Source organism: Hipposideros armiger, unplaced genomic scaffold (assembly GCF_001890085.2).
Source record: "Hipposideros armiger isolate ML-2016 unplaced genomic scaffold, ASM189008v1 scaffold_17, whole genome shotgun sequence".
In the NCBI taxonomy this organism is placed as follows: Eukaryota; Metazoa; Chordata; class Mammalia; order Chiroptera; family Hipposideridae; genus Hipposideros; species Hipposideros armiger.
The window spans coordinates 2,187,742-2,201,708 of record NW_017731367.1 but is presented as its reverse complement, the minus strand read 5'-3'; the positions used below and the strand labels follow the sequence as shown (position 1 = coordinate 2,201,708).

The following is a 13,967-nucleotide window of genomic DNA, read 5'->3' as shown; positions in this document are numbered from 1 at the left end:
TTATTGGTTGCGCAGACACACAAGGGGATGTGGGGTGCGTACCCGTTTTCCTTCTCTTACACACACACTTCCCAATTTGGCTTCCTACAGTAATTTTGTTATGTGAAAAAGCAACACAAGAAAAGACATCACCCATTTCTTCTCCTATTTACCAAAGAATCAGGGCCAAAAGCCATGGATTTCAAGAGAAAAGGCTGCACTGTTTTGAGAGCTGGGATTTGAGAGGCACCCCCGGCTCCCAGGCAGCCAGGCGGGAGAACTCAGCTTTCAGGAACTACAGCAAAGACTCTTCTATCAGAAAAACGACATAAGTATTGGGGGGCTCAACTCCACCCATGGCCTCGTGGTGGCTGCCCACCTCGGTTATGGGGGACATGCCTCCGGCCTGGGCATCTGTAGCCCGGGCTGAAGCCGGTTCTCCCCACTGTAGAGTGGGAGCTGACTTTCCTTCTCTTTCAGGCCAAGGAACTGAGAGGCCCCAGAGAGAGCCTGCTCTCCTCCATGCAGCTCTGCCTGTACTCTCGGGCCTTCAGCTAAAGCAGTTTGCATCACTGAAGCTGGAGAAGGTCGGCTTCCTTGTAGCCTAAATTAACACCCACTCTTCAGCTCCCTAAAGGCCAAGCTCTGTCTCACTTCAGGAGGTCTCAGGCCTTAATTTTTAATGCTTTGTCCAAATCACTCAGGACATACTAGTTTGTACTGGGGGGGGTCTGGGAATGTGGTTTAAGTTGGCTGAGGAAGACTCATTTCACAATATTCGTAAAGCATTTAGCAGGTACCTGGCACGTGGTGAGTGCTCGATACATGCAGCCATTATTATTATTATTATTATTAATATTATTATTATTTATAGCTCCACCCGCAAATCAGCACTTTAGTTTCTTTCTTGAAAATGGCAACCGGAACAAAGCCCTTGGGTGCCAAGTACCAGGATCGAGCCAGGGGCCCAGGTGTGCAAGTTGCTCAGGGGCACCGTCCCTTCCAACCTCAGCCCCAGGGCCAAGTTTTGCAGCCAGCATACTCTGCTGACCACACAGAAGCTGGGCCTCTCTTGAAAAATAGAAAACCCTGCACAGGAAGCTGGGTCGGAGGGGCCAACAATAAGTCCCAGGAGAGGGTCCGAGTGGCTTCGCGCTGCTCCTCCGGCCCGGCCGGTCTCACTGGCAGCTCACCGGGGTTTCACTGCAGGAGAACAGAACACTGTCAGCACCGCATTCTCACCAGGCCAGATTTAACTCAAGGTCCCCATGTCCCCAACACTGGGCTGTGTCAGGCTCCCTTTAACATAGTGCCGAAAGGGCCAACACACGGTTCTGAGGACTTTATATATATTCTAACCCATACGCATGTATGTGATATATATGCATAGTAACATATAGTATGTAAATGAATATGTATTATATAATTTATGTATAATTATAACATACAGTAATAATATATAATAAAATGTAAGCCTCCTTATAAACCTACGAGGCAGGTTCCATTAATAGCCCCCCTTTTTTACAGAGGGGTAAACAAGCTCAAGGCACAGGGCCAGGAAGTGGGAGAGTGGGGACTCAAACCCAAGAGTTTGGTTCCAGTCTCTTCTTAGCAGTTATTAGTTTTGCCCAAAAAGAAATCTGTTTTATAAAAAGGAAGGGGACATTGCATCTGAAGTCTCTAAAATATTGGGACATTTTTAAGTAGTAATACTAATGACAATAATGAAATGTAAGTGATCTGGGTTCTTTGTAGGTATGGAGCCTTGGGCCTGACACAGGAGGGCTCAGAGTTTATCCACAGCCCCTTCTTTAACCCTTTCATGGTTGGAACAGGGATTTAGGGGATAGAGAGGCCTGGGTTCAAATCCAGACTCCAACCCTTCCTCAGGGAGCAGCTCCCAGAACCACTATTTCTCAGAACCCCTCCTGGGTTGGGTTGTTATATCACACACATGCACACTCACACACTCATACAAGCGCACGTGCATCTGAGCACACTCCTGGGCATGGTAGGTTGTATTGCATACATGCAAGTATATGCTCATGAGCTCACATGCATGCACTCCTGGCATGGTGGTTGTGTTGGTTGCACATGCTCACCCATTCACTCATGCATCCGAGCACACTCCTGGGCATGGTGGTTGTATCACATGCATGCACATGGCCCCACGTGCACCTGAGCATACTCCTAGGCATGGCAGTTTGTATCACACAAGTGCACATGCATGCACTTGAGTCCATACCCACGCATTCTTGGGCACGGTTGCCACACATATGCGTACACAGATGCACACACACACACACACACACACACACACACACACACACAAACACACACACGCACACCCCAGCGCACCTGCATCGGGGCCCTGCCCAGCGGCGCATCCTCGGGCCGGTGTTTGCCGTGGTGGGGGAGTTCGGCGTTCTCGCGGTAGTCACGGCCCTTAGAGTGCTGCAGGTGCAGGACTGCCGGGCTCTTGACCGGGAGGGGTGGACGCTGGGCCGGGGTGGGCGGGGCCTGCTGGTTCAACTCGGACCTGGACGGCTTGACGGGCCTCTTGGCTGGCACTGGGGCTTGGGAGCTGGCAGGGGCCTTGGGCTTCCCCTGGCTTTTGTCCCCTGCGGCAGGCCAGCCTTCAGTGGAGGGCGAGCCGGTGGAAGAGCGGAGCCGGGGCATGGGGCTGATGAAGGGCGCGGGCGCGGGTGTGGGCACCGGCTTGCCTGTCCCCTTGCAGCACTCGGCCTCCTGAGGTTTGGACAGCAGGATGCTGGGCGACAAGGTTCCTGGGTCCGGGCAGGGCAGGGGTTCCTTCCTCAGCATTTTGGGGGATTCCTGTTCTTTCCTGGGAACCAGCTTAGGGAAAGAACTCACAGACCCATATAGAGGGTTCTCAAACATCTCCGGCTTGGCCAGCTTCGGGTCTTCCTGAGGCAAAGGTTCCCCTGCATTCTTGCCCAAGTCACTGGCCCTGGAGTGTGGGAAAGAGGAGACACAGGGAGAAAACACAGGTGGGGTGTGGCCACTTAATGCCCATGAGGTTTTCTTAGGGGTGACAGAAATGTTTGGGACTAGATGGAGGTGCTGATTGCACAACATTGTGAAGTACTGAATGCCACCAAATTGTTCACCTTAAAACGATTAATTTATGTTATGTGACATTCACCTCCATTAAAAACAAAATCGGCAATGAGAGGAGAAGGTACTGTGTCACTCATATGTCGATGATCACACAGGTAACCTCACTTCTTGCTCGGATCCTTTCCATCGTTAAAACCTGTTCACACCAGAGCCTTAGTGAGCAAGGGGACTTCCCGGAAGCGTTTGAAGGAGGAAGGGGAGACAGGGCTTACATGGCACCGCCAACATCAAGACCACCCCCTCAGTCCTCATCAGAGAAGCCTGCCCTCCACAGCGCCGCCCCTCACTGCTGCCGACAGACCAGCCTTCCTGGCTTCCCCCCACAAGAACCCCTCAGCCCCTCTGCTTTCTCTAGCAAATTCTGCCCTGACACTCAGAGAAACAAAGCTTTGCAGGTGACCAGATGTCCTCAGTCACCGTCTGTGCTACTTGAGGGTCCCAAGTCAAGGAGCTCCATTTACCAGATGTGTAGGAGCCCCCCATGTGCCCCAGGCACAGGAAGCCACCATGAACCAGACAAAATCTGGGCTGAGGGGGCGACATTCCTGAGGGACACAATATCCTTTCCAACCACAGTCCTCTCCCTGGAGAGCACCTGGGGAGCGCAGTTTCCCTCATGGTCTCACTCAGTGGGAAGGAAAAAACAGTGGCCGTGCTGGCAAGCAGAGGGAACCTAGGGAGATGCGAGCGCTGGGGAAATGAGCCAGCGGCAAGAAAACAGGCTGCTGACGTGTGGACAGAGGAGGAGCCCCGTGTCAGGAGCCAACGCAGGGACGCGCTGCCTGTTTGTCTGTCTCCTGATTTATTATGACTCTTACTTGAGGTGATTTCCTGCTGAGCAAATTATGAGAACCAGGAATAGGAACACATTTTGCTTCCTGGCCACCAGCATCATCTCCCCGGGGAGTGTTCTGGGTTCTGCTTTCTGCAGAAAGGAGGCTGCTATGAAGAAAATGTGGGTCCCTTGGAACCCACTGACTGTTCAGGCCGGGAAACTTCTTACTAATGACATGTGTGCTGAAATGCTGTTTGAAAATTGCTGAACAGCCAAGGCGAATAGACTCTCTGGGGAGTAGGCATGGGCTCCGGGGACAGAGGAGAGATGTCATCCTTGCACCAGTGCCAAGGAGATGAGAGGATATAGGGTGTTGGGGAGGTTAGCCTCAGGGACATGCCCACGGGGGCTTGACTGTATACTCGGTTTTTGATTCGTTACTCTCTGGAAAGACCTGGAGCAGTTGTATCACCAGAAATGCTGGCGATTTTGGAAAGCCATGTCCCCCCGCCAGGCCATCCTCTGCACCCACAGCTGGATCCTCAAAGACCTTTGCTGTGAGTCAGCCCCGGGAGGAAGGTGCAGGATATAAGCAGCACTGACCAGAAGTTTTGATGAAGAGGCAGGATAGAGAAAACAAAAATGCGTGGCCTGACACATCACTGCCCACTCTCAATGACTGAGGTAGGAAGAGGGGGTTCGCCTCAGAGAATTCGGGCCAGGAACACGGCTCAGGATTGCAATAATTTGGCGATTCTGAAGCGCACGCCCCTGGGACAAGGGCGGAGAGGGAGGCAAGTCAAGTCCCCCCTCTGGGAGGGGGCTGCTGTCACTCTTAGGAAAAATCTTGGTGGGCGCACGGGAGACTGGGAAAACCACACAAAAATTTTAAAAGCCTTAGTTCCCTGACCAAAAAGTAACAAGAAACGGATTCCCATAGGAGGCCACGGTTGTGGAGTAAGTGAACCAATATCCAGGGCGCAGAGTTAATTCCTGTGGCAAAACGATCCCACTTCCCAGATTCCGGAGTTTGTTCTTTTCTAAAGAAGCAAGACACCGAACGGGCTTTGAGCAGAGCCCTCTGTCTAACCCCACGACTTCAGTCCAGGGTGACCAGCTAGCTGTTCCAGTTTTCCCAGCATTCAAGGGTTTCCCAGGACGTGAGGTTCTTAGCACAAAAAAGGGACAGTCTTGGGCAAAGCAGAATGGCTGGTCATCCCCCTAGAGTGTGGGGCACTGGTGGAAGGACATGGAGGGTGCTGGTGACACCCCCTTTACCACAGGCTCTCCTGAGGCTGAGCCGGGGGTTGAGAGCAGCGAAGAGGCTGCAGGCAGGGATGGGAGCTGCCGGCTTCTTGCCTCTGATCACCTCCTTCGTGAGAAGTGAGCTTAGAACGCCACCCTGGGGGCCCCTGGCCTACAAATGTCCCTGAAGCTGTCACCCGTGAAACTGGAGGAAACACATCCCCCACCCAGTTCAAGGCTGTATGTTATGTTCAAGTTGTTACGCACAAAGATACATTTTCTTTGAGAACTTAGACACATTTCACTTAAATAATCGCCTTGTTCCTTCTGTGGTTGGTCACAGCTCCATCTCCTGAGTCATCAGAGAGATGACCTTTGCTAATGAGGCACCTCAGCCCCCGCCAGGTGGTGGCTTTTGTCCTCATTTTCCCAGGGGAGGAGATCGAGGTTGTTTTTTCTTCTTCCAAGTTTCATATAGAATGACCAGAGCCCCAAAATATTATCAACAAATTCTGAAAACTAGAGGTACAGAGATAGGGCTGAGCTCAGGGGTGGGCCTATTTACCTGCCCTGTTGTCCTATCACATCCTCCTACCTCCTTCTTTCCATCCTTTCCTTCCTTCCACTCATCTATCCATTTCTTTTTGTTTGTTTGTTTGTTTGTTTGTTTGTTTGTTTTTAGAGAAAAATCTTAAAGAACAAAACTGTGCCCCTCAGAAAGGTTGGAAGTGGTGGGAGATGAGAGAGAATGCTCTCTTCCCTGGCTTCTAATAAGTGACAGAAAACACTGCTGAGAAACATAAGGCCTCATGAAAGGGAAGCGAGGCGGAGAATGGCCCCCTGAAGTCGTCACAAACAGTAAAGACACCCACCAAGGACAGAGGATGCGAATGGTATGTTCCACATCTTCAATCACTGTTAATGGGCTCTGCACTTTTAATTTCCATCTGTCAGCCTGTGGTTACTAGAAACTTCTAGAGCTCCCTATGCTGCATTTCTACGAGACACTCACAAATGTGTTTGCTTGGTGACAGCCGCAAGTGTGACAGGTGGCTGTGGCTTTAGCTGCCTGGACTGAGCTCCTCCCTGGCTCCATCCTCCTGACACGTGCTGCCTGGACCAGCTCCAGACGCAGGTCTGCTTTCTCTAACCTCCTGGCCTTCCCCAAAGTCTCACGGCTAACCCCCTCCCTCTGCTGGTTAGCTGCTCTCCCCACCTTGGCAGGCCCAGTCTCAGCCACGTCTTTTTCTCACTGTCCTCAACAGGAGAGAGGGGAAAGCTGCCCGTGGGAACAGGCACCTCGTGGCTGAGAAGAGAGAGGGGAGCGCGGCTTTGGGGAGGAACTTCTACATGGAAATTCCCACGTGTTCTTGGGGGGCCTCCAGGGAGTGGAAGAGAGCCAGAGGGTTCACTGTTACAGAAAAGTGTTTTTCAATAAATGTAGTTTTTATAGGAGGGTGGTCTTCTTGACAGTATCTTTACAATTTTCTATTAAAAAGAAATCTTAGACATTGACACACATGGGTAGGACTTGGAGATTCTACAAGTATTTCTCAAGCGGCTACTGTGTTCCAGGCCCCAAGAATGAGTCAGGGACCAAAGTTTTCATCCTAGGGCTGGGTGTCCGGGCAGTGAAAGCCCAGGGAAGGGAAAGGTCTTGGGGAAGAGGATACTCACCTTGACTCCTGGGTCCTGGGGCCCCGGGTCACTGTCGAGGACGAAAACTTCTTGGGTGATATGGGCGGTTGGGAGGGTGGTGTCGGAGGGCTCTCTCCTCTTCCAGGTACCAGGGAGGAGTCCTTCAGTGGCTGGTCATAGCTCCAGGCTGTGGGTTGCTGGTCAGGGGACAGGGCCTGTTTCATGTGCCCAAAGGGTCCCACCCCCATGTAGTTGGGGTTGATGATTTCAGTGAGGCTGGAGCCACTGCAGAGAGGGACCCTGTGGAGGAGACACACAAAGTCACACCTCAGGTCTCCCTTCTCTCCTCCAGGTCAGTACCAGCCTGAGGATGGTGTCTCCTGATACTCCTCAGGACCCCTTAGGATCTCCTCCAGTCCTTCGCTTTTGGGCAGTGAGTTCATTCGTCCATTCATTCATTCATTCATTCATTCATAAAACAAAAGAGTTACTGAAGGCCTAGAAGACACCAGGTCCTGGGAAGAAATATGGCTGTAAATGAGGCAGCCATAGTCTGTTTTCATGGAACCCAGATCTGCTGGAGAGACAAATAAAACAAGTTCGGCGACTGAGAGTCACGGCATTTATACAGTGCTGGAGTCTGACCGTCACAAAAGAGGCAGAGAGAGACTAGCAGGAAGGTTGGGACCAGCTGGGCAGAGGGTGGTCAGAGAAGGCCTATCTGAGGAGGCAGGTAAGAAGGAAGGGAGGGAGACAGGGGTAAGAGCAAGTGCAAAGGTCCTGAGGTGACAGGGGCTTGACTGTTCCAGGAACCGTCTGAAGGCCCCACGAGCAAGTGGGGAGCACGGAATGGGAGGCCGGAGAGGCCAGTGCGGCGAAGTGACTGTGGGGGGTGGGCAGGCTAGGGTGGGAGTAAGTGGAGAGTTCCATCTGGGGCGTGTCAGTTTGCATGCCTGTGTGTGAGGCCTCAGAATGGGAACAGCCATGTGGGCACTTGGAGGTGACTATGGAGGTCACAGATCTCAAGGCTGGAGCCCGGGATGTGGGGGAGTCAGCTTAAAGCTGTCGAGGGGATGGGCCAGACCCGAGTGAGGTGACCCTGAGACACAGTGCCGCCTCTCAGCAACAGAAGTGTCGTCCTTTGTAAGGTGGTGCTCTCATGAGCACTCACTGGAAGAATTCTGAGTGGACAGGTTACAATGAGCCCTTTCTGCCCCCATCTGCTCAGCTGGTTCTGAGCGCATGTCCCGCCCATCCGTCAATGCCGACTTAAGAAATACTAGTTCTAACACTCGTCAAATGGGAAATAATTTGTGACCTACACTGATCCTGCGTCTGGAGCCAAGTTACGATGCTTTTGTTGACAGGATAATAGTTGGGGGAAATGATGGAAAGGGAATAGCTTAGTGACCACGGCTGTAACCATCAGAAGTTGGATGAGGGAACAGGCTGAGTTCCTGTGTTCCCAGAGGGTGTGCGCGAGGGCTGGATGGACAGACACTGTGGGGACCACAAGGAGGACCAGCTGGGCTCTGCTGCAGCTCTTGGAATTTCGCTCGCGAACTGGCACAGCTTAGCTCCCTCAGCAGGTAAGCTGGCAGAGTCCCTGACAGCCCTTGCTGGCTTGATTTTGGGACTTGAGACCATATCAGCAAGCTGAGGTGACTCTGTTATAGGGGGGACTACTGTCCCCAAGTAATACTCTTATAATGTCTGCACTATTCCAAGTCCAGTCTCTGCCAAGAGCAACCTCTGTGCATTTTCTCCAGTGATTTTTTTTCCCTTAGTAACAGGATGGGGTTTGTTGGCCACAGAGTCATGACTGCTGATGTCCCCCATCTACAGGAGACACGGTGACCATTTCACGCAGTCATCTCTGCAGGTGCTTCCTCCTGGACTGAGCATTTCTCTCCTAGGCTGTGAGTTCCCAAGTCAGGGACTGCACCTAATTTGCCTTGGCTTCTCTAGAACCTGACACATAGCAGGTGTCATGCAACCCATATTTGTTGAATGGAACTGAAGTTTCCAATACTATGGAGTTTCCCAGGCCTGGTCACAGTCACACCAATTCCCCCACCCCCCAACCCCTGCCCAGGGCTGTGGGTTTGTGGTCAGAAGAAGTTTCAGAGCTGGAAGCAGACAGCACCTCTCCAGGTAGAAATTTCTTTCCCTCCAGGTCCTTGACCCCTCTGTGCTCCGCTGACCCTCCCCTGGGTCCTGGGTCTGCAAAGTCGGCTAGTTTGTCATGAAGCCCTGGCAACCCCCCTGCTCTACCTGTTGGCAGGTTCCCACTGCTTCATGGGGTCGTGGCTGGAGAAGCTCTTCAGGGACTTGGGCCCACTGGACTCATCGCGTTCAGTCTTCACAAAGTCTGCAAGGACAAGGCCAGGAAAGCGCATGTGAGGGCCCAGAGCCTAGTCTGGGTCAGGATGGCAGAGAGGTTTTCACTGGCGTCTAGAGCTGGACGGTGAATAACGGCTTCCCGGGAGGCAGGCTCAACAAGATCCTGAGGCCTCGTACACGTTCAGTGATTGATGAGTTATGTCTGCCATGGCTCCAGAGGGAGGAGAGTGAGCATGTGTGACCCACAGTAGTCATTTTGTGTGACACCTGTTGGGTGTCCACAAGGGACAAAACAGGCAAACATTTCCACATAAAACAAGTATAACATGGTGGCTCCACCAGAGCATTTGTTAGCAAAGCCAGCCTCTGTGGGCTTAAGGGGCATCTGGGACCCCACCCCCATTTCTGACTCTGGCTTGTGGTTGTAGAGGTGCTGAGGCCCCTCACTCCTACCCACAGCCCTGCTAGAGAAACAAGCTCCCACGGGGAAGAAGGGGAGCCACAGCCTGGGAGGCAGCAGCTCTGATGGCCAGTGCCTGCCCAGGAGCAGGCGGTGTCAGACCGCCCACAAGCAGCGAGGTCTGCTATCTCACGGTTCATGTGACAGGCAGGGCCCCATCACGTTTACGGATTCCAGCTGAGCACTGGGTGAACCTGCACTTTCACCTTGGGCTAGCTGCTTAATAGGGATATGACCTTCAGCCAATCGCGTAACCTCTCTGTGCCTCAGTTTCCCCATCTACCAAACAAGGTTGATACCTGGTGCTCAGAATATTCAGCGACTGCTATCCCTAACCCCACGGCGCTGAAAAGGGTACGGCTGGGAGCGGGGAGCCCATGGGGGGAAGGGGTGTCATGGCCACTTACCGTAGAGCTTCTCCCTGGTCTTGCCCTGGGAGGTCTGCAGCTTGATCTCCCCCCGGAAGTGACCCATCATCTCTCCGTGGTGGGTGAGAGGCGTGTAGATGGGGAGCAGAGTTTCCGTGGCCTCTAACCGTAGAGCGATGCAGCCCTCACCTGGGGAGATGGAGGGGACAGCACACATGTCAAGACCCCGCCATTTCACAGGAGAGACACCGCGAAGTCCCCCTGGAGATTTCACTCTACTGCTCGAAGATGGTCCTTCAAACAACGGCTGAGGCAGGGACCATCAAATGAACCTTTCAGAACAACTCTTCAGCAACGTGGGAAACCATTTTAAAATTTACAGCAAAGGAACTCCACGTAGATTAGTCGATGTAAAAAGCATTAAATCATAGAAAATCCAGTAGCAAAACAGAATTAAACAGTAGTCTGATGGCTGGAGGGGATGACAACTTCCCAAGGTTTGAAGCTATGTAAGAAATGACACAATCGGATGGACAGATAAGAGGATATAAAAGTATAAAACTTCAACACACAGAAAAAAAGCAAACACTGTCTCACCAAGTTCATAGATGGCCCCCAAGTCACTCTTTGTAAGAGACACTGTTCTTTCTTCATTTTGTTGGGCCTCTTGGCCACCTTTGCTATCACAACCATGCCCTCTTCTCAACCCAACTCTGCTGGTGTCCCCAACGTCACAGCCTCTGGCTCTCCTAGGACCCTCAGGCTGTGCCTTGTCAGCCCCCCGGACCTGCTCCTCACCACAGCTGACCCAGATATGGAGCCAGAAACTCTACTCAGCTACCCAAACCAGAAGTGCAGGGCCATCCCCAACTCCCTGCGTCCCCCCAAGTCCCATGTCCCTTCTCGACACCTCTCAGTTTTATCCTATTTTTACTGTCACTACTTTCATGCTACTTGGCCCCCTCATCTCCATATTGATCATCGCAAACATATTTTTAAGATGGAAAGCTGATCACATTACTGTCTTGCTTGACTCCTCAATGGCTCCCTCCTGCCCCAGGATCAGGTATTTACCCCGAGCCTGGCTTGTAGGGAGCTGCCTGTAGGGATCTGCCTCCTGCCTCCAGCCTCTCCCGGCTACCGGCCCCTTTCCCTCCACGCTCTAGCCACACTGAATGTACCAAGTGCAAGCGTGGACTGACATTGGGCATGTTACAGAAGATGGCCTCTCTCTAGTGGGACAGTGGTGGGGACACAGGCCTGAGCACTGAGCAATGCTGGGAAGACCTGGGTTCGAATAAGCACTCAGCCAGTTCCTACCTGTGTGACTTGGGCAAGTCACTGAACCTCTCTGAGCCTCAGTTTACTCATTGACTACTTGGGAGATAGTATCCACTTCATAAGATCTTGTGAGAATTTAAAACATGCCTGCAAAGCACCTGGCACGGAATTTGACACAGGAAAGGCTCCACAGCGAACGGGAGGGCCTGTGGCTGCTGGCCCCTCCTCCCAGAAGCCTGATGGGGTGGGAAGGATGACTCACCAGTAATGGTCACCCTGGCAGCTCTGGGATGGAGAAAGGAGCGGCAGGTGGGCTTTCTGTGATGGAGATGCCACCGCCTCCCTTACCTCAGAGGCTACCAGCTACCAGCAGGTGTGCTGCCTGCAGCACTGCCCTGGGACCCTTACCGTAGGATTCGTCACTGTCGGAGGACTTAATGCTGATCAGGATGTGCTGGTCCAGCAGGTACTCGGGGTCGGAGATAATGGGCTTCAGCTGCAAAGAGAAGGCATGGGGTTAGAGCTGACAAGTCGGGGGCAGGAGGGTGAGGGTCCCCAGTGCAGCTGAGGGGAATGCTGGAGAAAACAGGCCTGTAGACGTTATAATTAAACAAAAGTAAATTTCTGCTTTTCATTTTCATGCCCAGAGAGCAGGAAGGGACCCCTATGTACACCCGACTCAGCAAGATGGGGTTAGCTTTCTTTCCTGTCCCTCACCCCATCGCCCTGCGCTCCAGGCCCCAGCAGAGGGCCTGAGTTCACATGTGTCCTACCCACTTCTCCTCCTTTGCAACCCCCAGGATCCTGGGCAGTGAGCCAGGCTGATATGCGCATGATTAACGGGACCAGGAACCAGGTCTGAATGCACCCCACTCCCACCCCAGTCTCCCCCAGCAGAATGCAGTTCTCTCCTCAGCCCCCTCCCAGGACCAAGGCTGCACTGAAGGTGGCACCACAAGGCTGCCCTCCATCTGGGCAAGGGGACACCTGTGTCCACCAGCAGAAGTGGGCCTGAAGTGTCCTGCGGGTGCTGGAGGGTGGCTCAGTGAATGACAGGCACAGCCCTGACTTCCTGTGGGGACAAGGTGTGGCTGGCTCCGGGCTGCCCTGCTGGTCTGGTTCGGGGCATGTTTGTGTCAGGCTTTGCACACAGGGTAAACCCAAAGCCCACCAGTGAAGGCCGAGTCCATGCAAGCACGGGGGGAGCTTAATGCATGCACTAGCTCCCTTGTGCTGGCTAAATTTGTGACCTTTGAACAACTTAAGGCTGTTCCTCACACTGATGCCAGCACAGAAGGGCCTAGTAAGGCCACACGCCACTCCAGGCTGTCCCCTTCCTTCCTACCCACAGATACTGAGAGACCCCTGGTGCAGGCCTGGAGCCATGTTGACCAACAGGGTGGACTCTATATCCATGCAGAAAGTTCCAGAACAAATGACTGGAAATCGCAGTGGGTGCTCTGGGGCATTCTGGGGTTCCGGAGCCACGTCAGCCAACCACTCCGTTCACTGACATAATGTTGGCTGGTTCAGAGATAGACCTGGCACCGTGGTGCTGTGGATGCAGGAAGACCCCCTCTCTCCCAGAGCAGTGGGAGTGAGGTGGCTGATATCTGAACAAGGAATGTCTGTGGGGAACACGCTCACCATGATGGTGGTGGCTGCAGGGAGCCTCTGTCAGGGTGCCTCAAAGAGGTTTTAGAGGCTGAAGAGGGAGGAGGCGGTGACAGAGGTGGGTGGCGGGTGAGGGAGCAGGAGGGAGTCAAACCCCGAGGTGCTGTAGGAACTGATGAGGCTGGAGGGCGAGGAGGAGCTGGGAGCCATGCGTGCCAAGGACCTTGGGCTCATCCCAGGCGACAGCAAGGAGTGACTGGATAAACAGGGGTATGCCGGGATCAGATGGGCATTTCAGAAAGATCCATCAGGCTTCAGGACACCTCGGCAAGATGACAGGAGGGATGGCGACCCCTGGAAAGTGGCAGTGGGTAGAGGAGGGGACAGGGGCAGGTCTTGGCAGCGGTTAGGTTGTGGGGACAGGTATGCCCCAGAGGTCCCTGAACAGGACAGGGGTGCTACAGGGACTGGGATGCTGGTATCTTTCCCCCACTTGACCGAAGGAGGAAATAGCCTTTGAGGTGTGATATGGGAGCAGCCCGGGAGGAGGGGCAGGAGGGTGACATAGGTGGGTAAGGTGGGATGTCGCCTTGGAACCGAGCCACCAGGATTCAGGTGCCTGAAAACAGCCCTCGGCTCCAGAAATGGTATGCCCTTCATGTGTGTGTCCCAAGAGTTGGTTCCAATCAACAGTTAACACCAGCGTGGGTAGCCCAGCCCGCTGAAGTCTGCCCACATCCCCCCCCAGCTTTAAGAGAGGATGGCTCCCTTCACCTGCTTAAAGCCCTCCTTTAAAACTCATCTCGGGTATCGCCGGGAACCTTCCAGGAGAGCCCCTGAACCCCACCCTATGCGATAGGTTTTCTCAGCCTTGTATTCCCTCCCTCTCTCTGTACCCTTCCCTTGTTATGTGACAAGGAAAAGGGGTTCTATTCCACTGTTCACTGTCCACTGTGGACATCCTGACACATCAATTTAACATCACAAAAGCAGTCCTGGGTCCCAGGTCGAAAACCATTTTTTCTGCAATAAAGACGAATGTGTTCCCACCAAGGTTTTCCTTCATATTTTCACTTCTACTCCCTGCTCGCGTGGACCACGGCCACATCAAGCTCTCCCTGCA

General features: G+C 53.2%; 1 protein-coding gene across 1 annotated transcript in view; it reads right to left on the bottom strand.

Annotated features, from left to right (window-relative positions):
- Positions 1 to 13,967, bottom strand: part of INPP5D (inositol polyphosphate-5-phosphatase D) — a 115,614-nt gene continuing 101,647 nt past the window's right edge. The window contains exons 22-27 of the mRNA XM_019630143.1: positions 11,639 to 11,726; positions 9,989 to 10,138; positions 9,053 to 9,149; positions 6,818 to 7,078; positions 2,338 to 2,950; positions 1 to 1,182 (exon numbers count right to left, since the gene is read on the bottom strand). Coding sequence (XP_019485688.1) covers positions 1,180 to 1,182; positions 2,338 to 2,950; positions 6,818 to 7,078; positions 9,053 to 9,149; positions 9,989 to 10,138; positions 11,639 to 11,726 — 1,212 coding nt within the window. The 3' untranslated portion in view covers positions 1 to 1,179. The remainder of the gene's footprint in view (positions 1,183 to 2,337; positions 2,951 to 6,817; positions 7,079 to 9,052; positions 9,150 to 9,988; positions 10,139 to 11,638; positions 11,727 to 13,967) is intronic.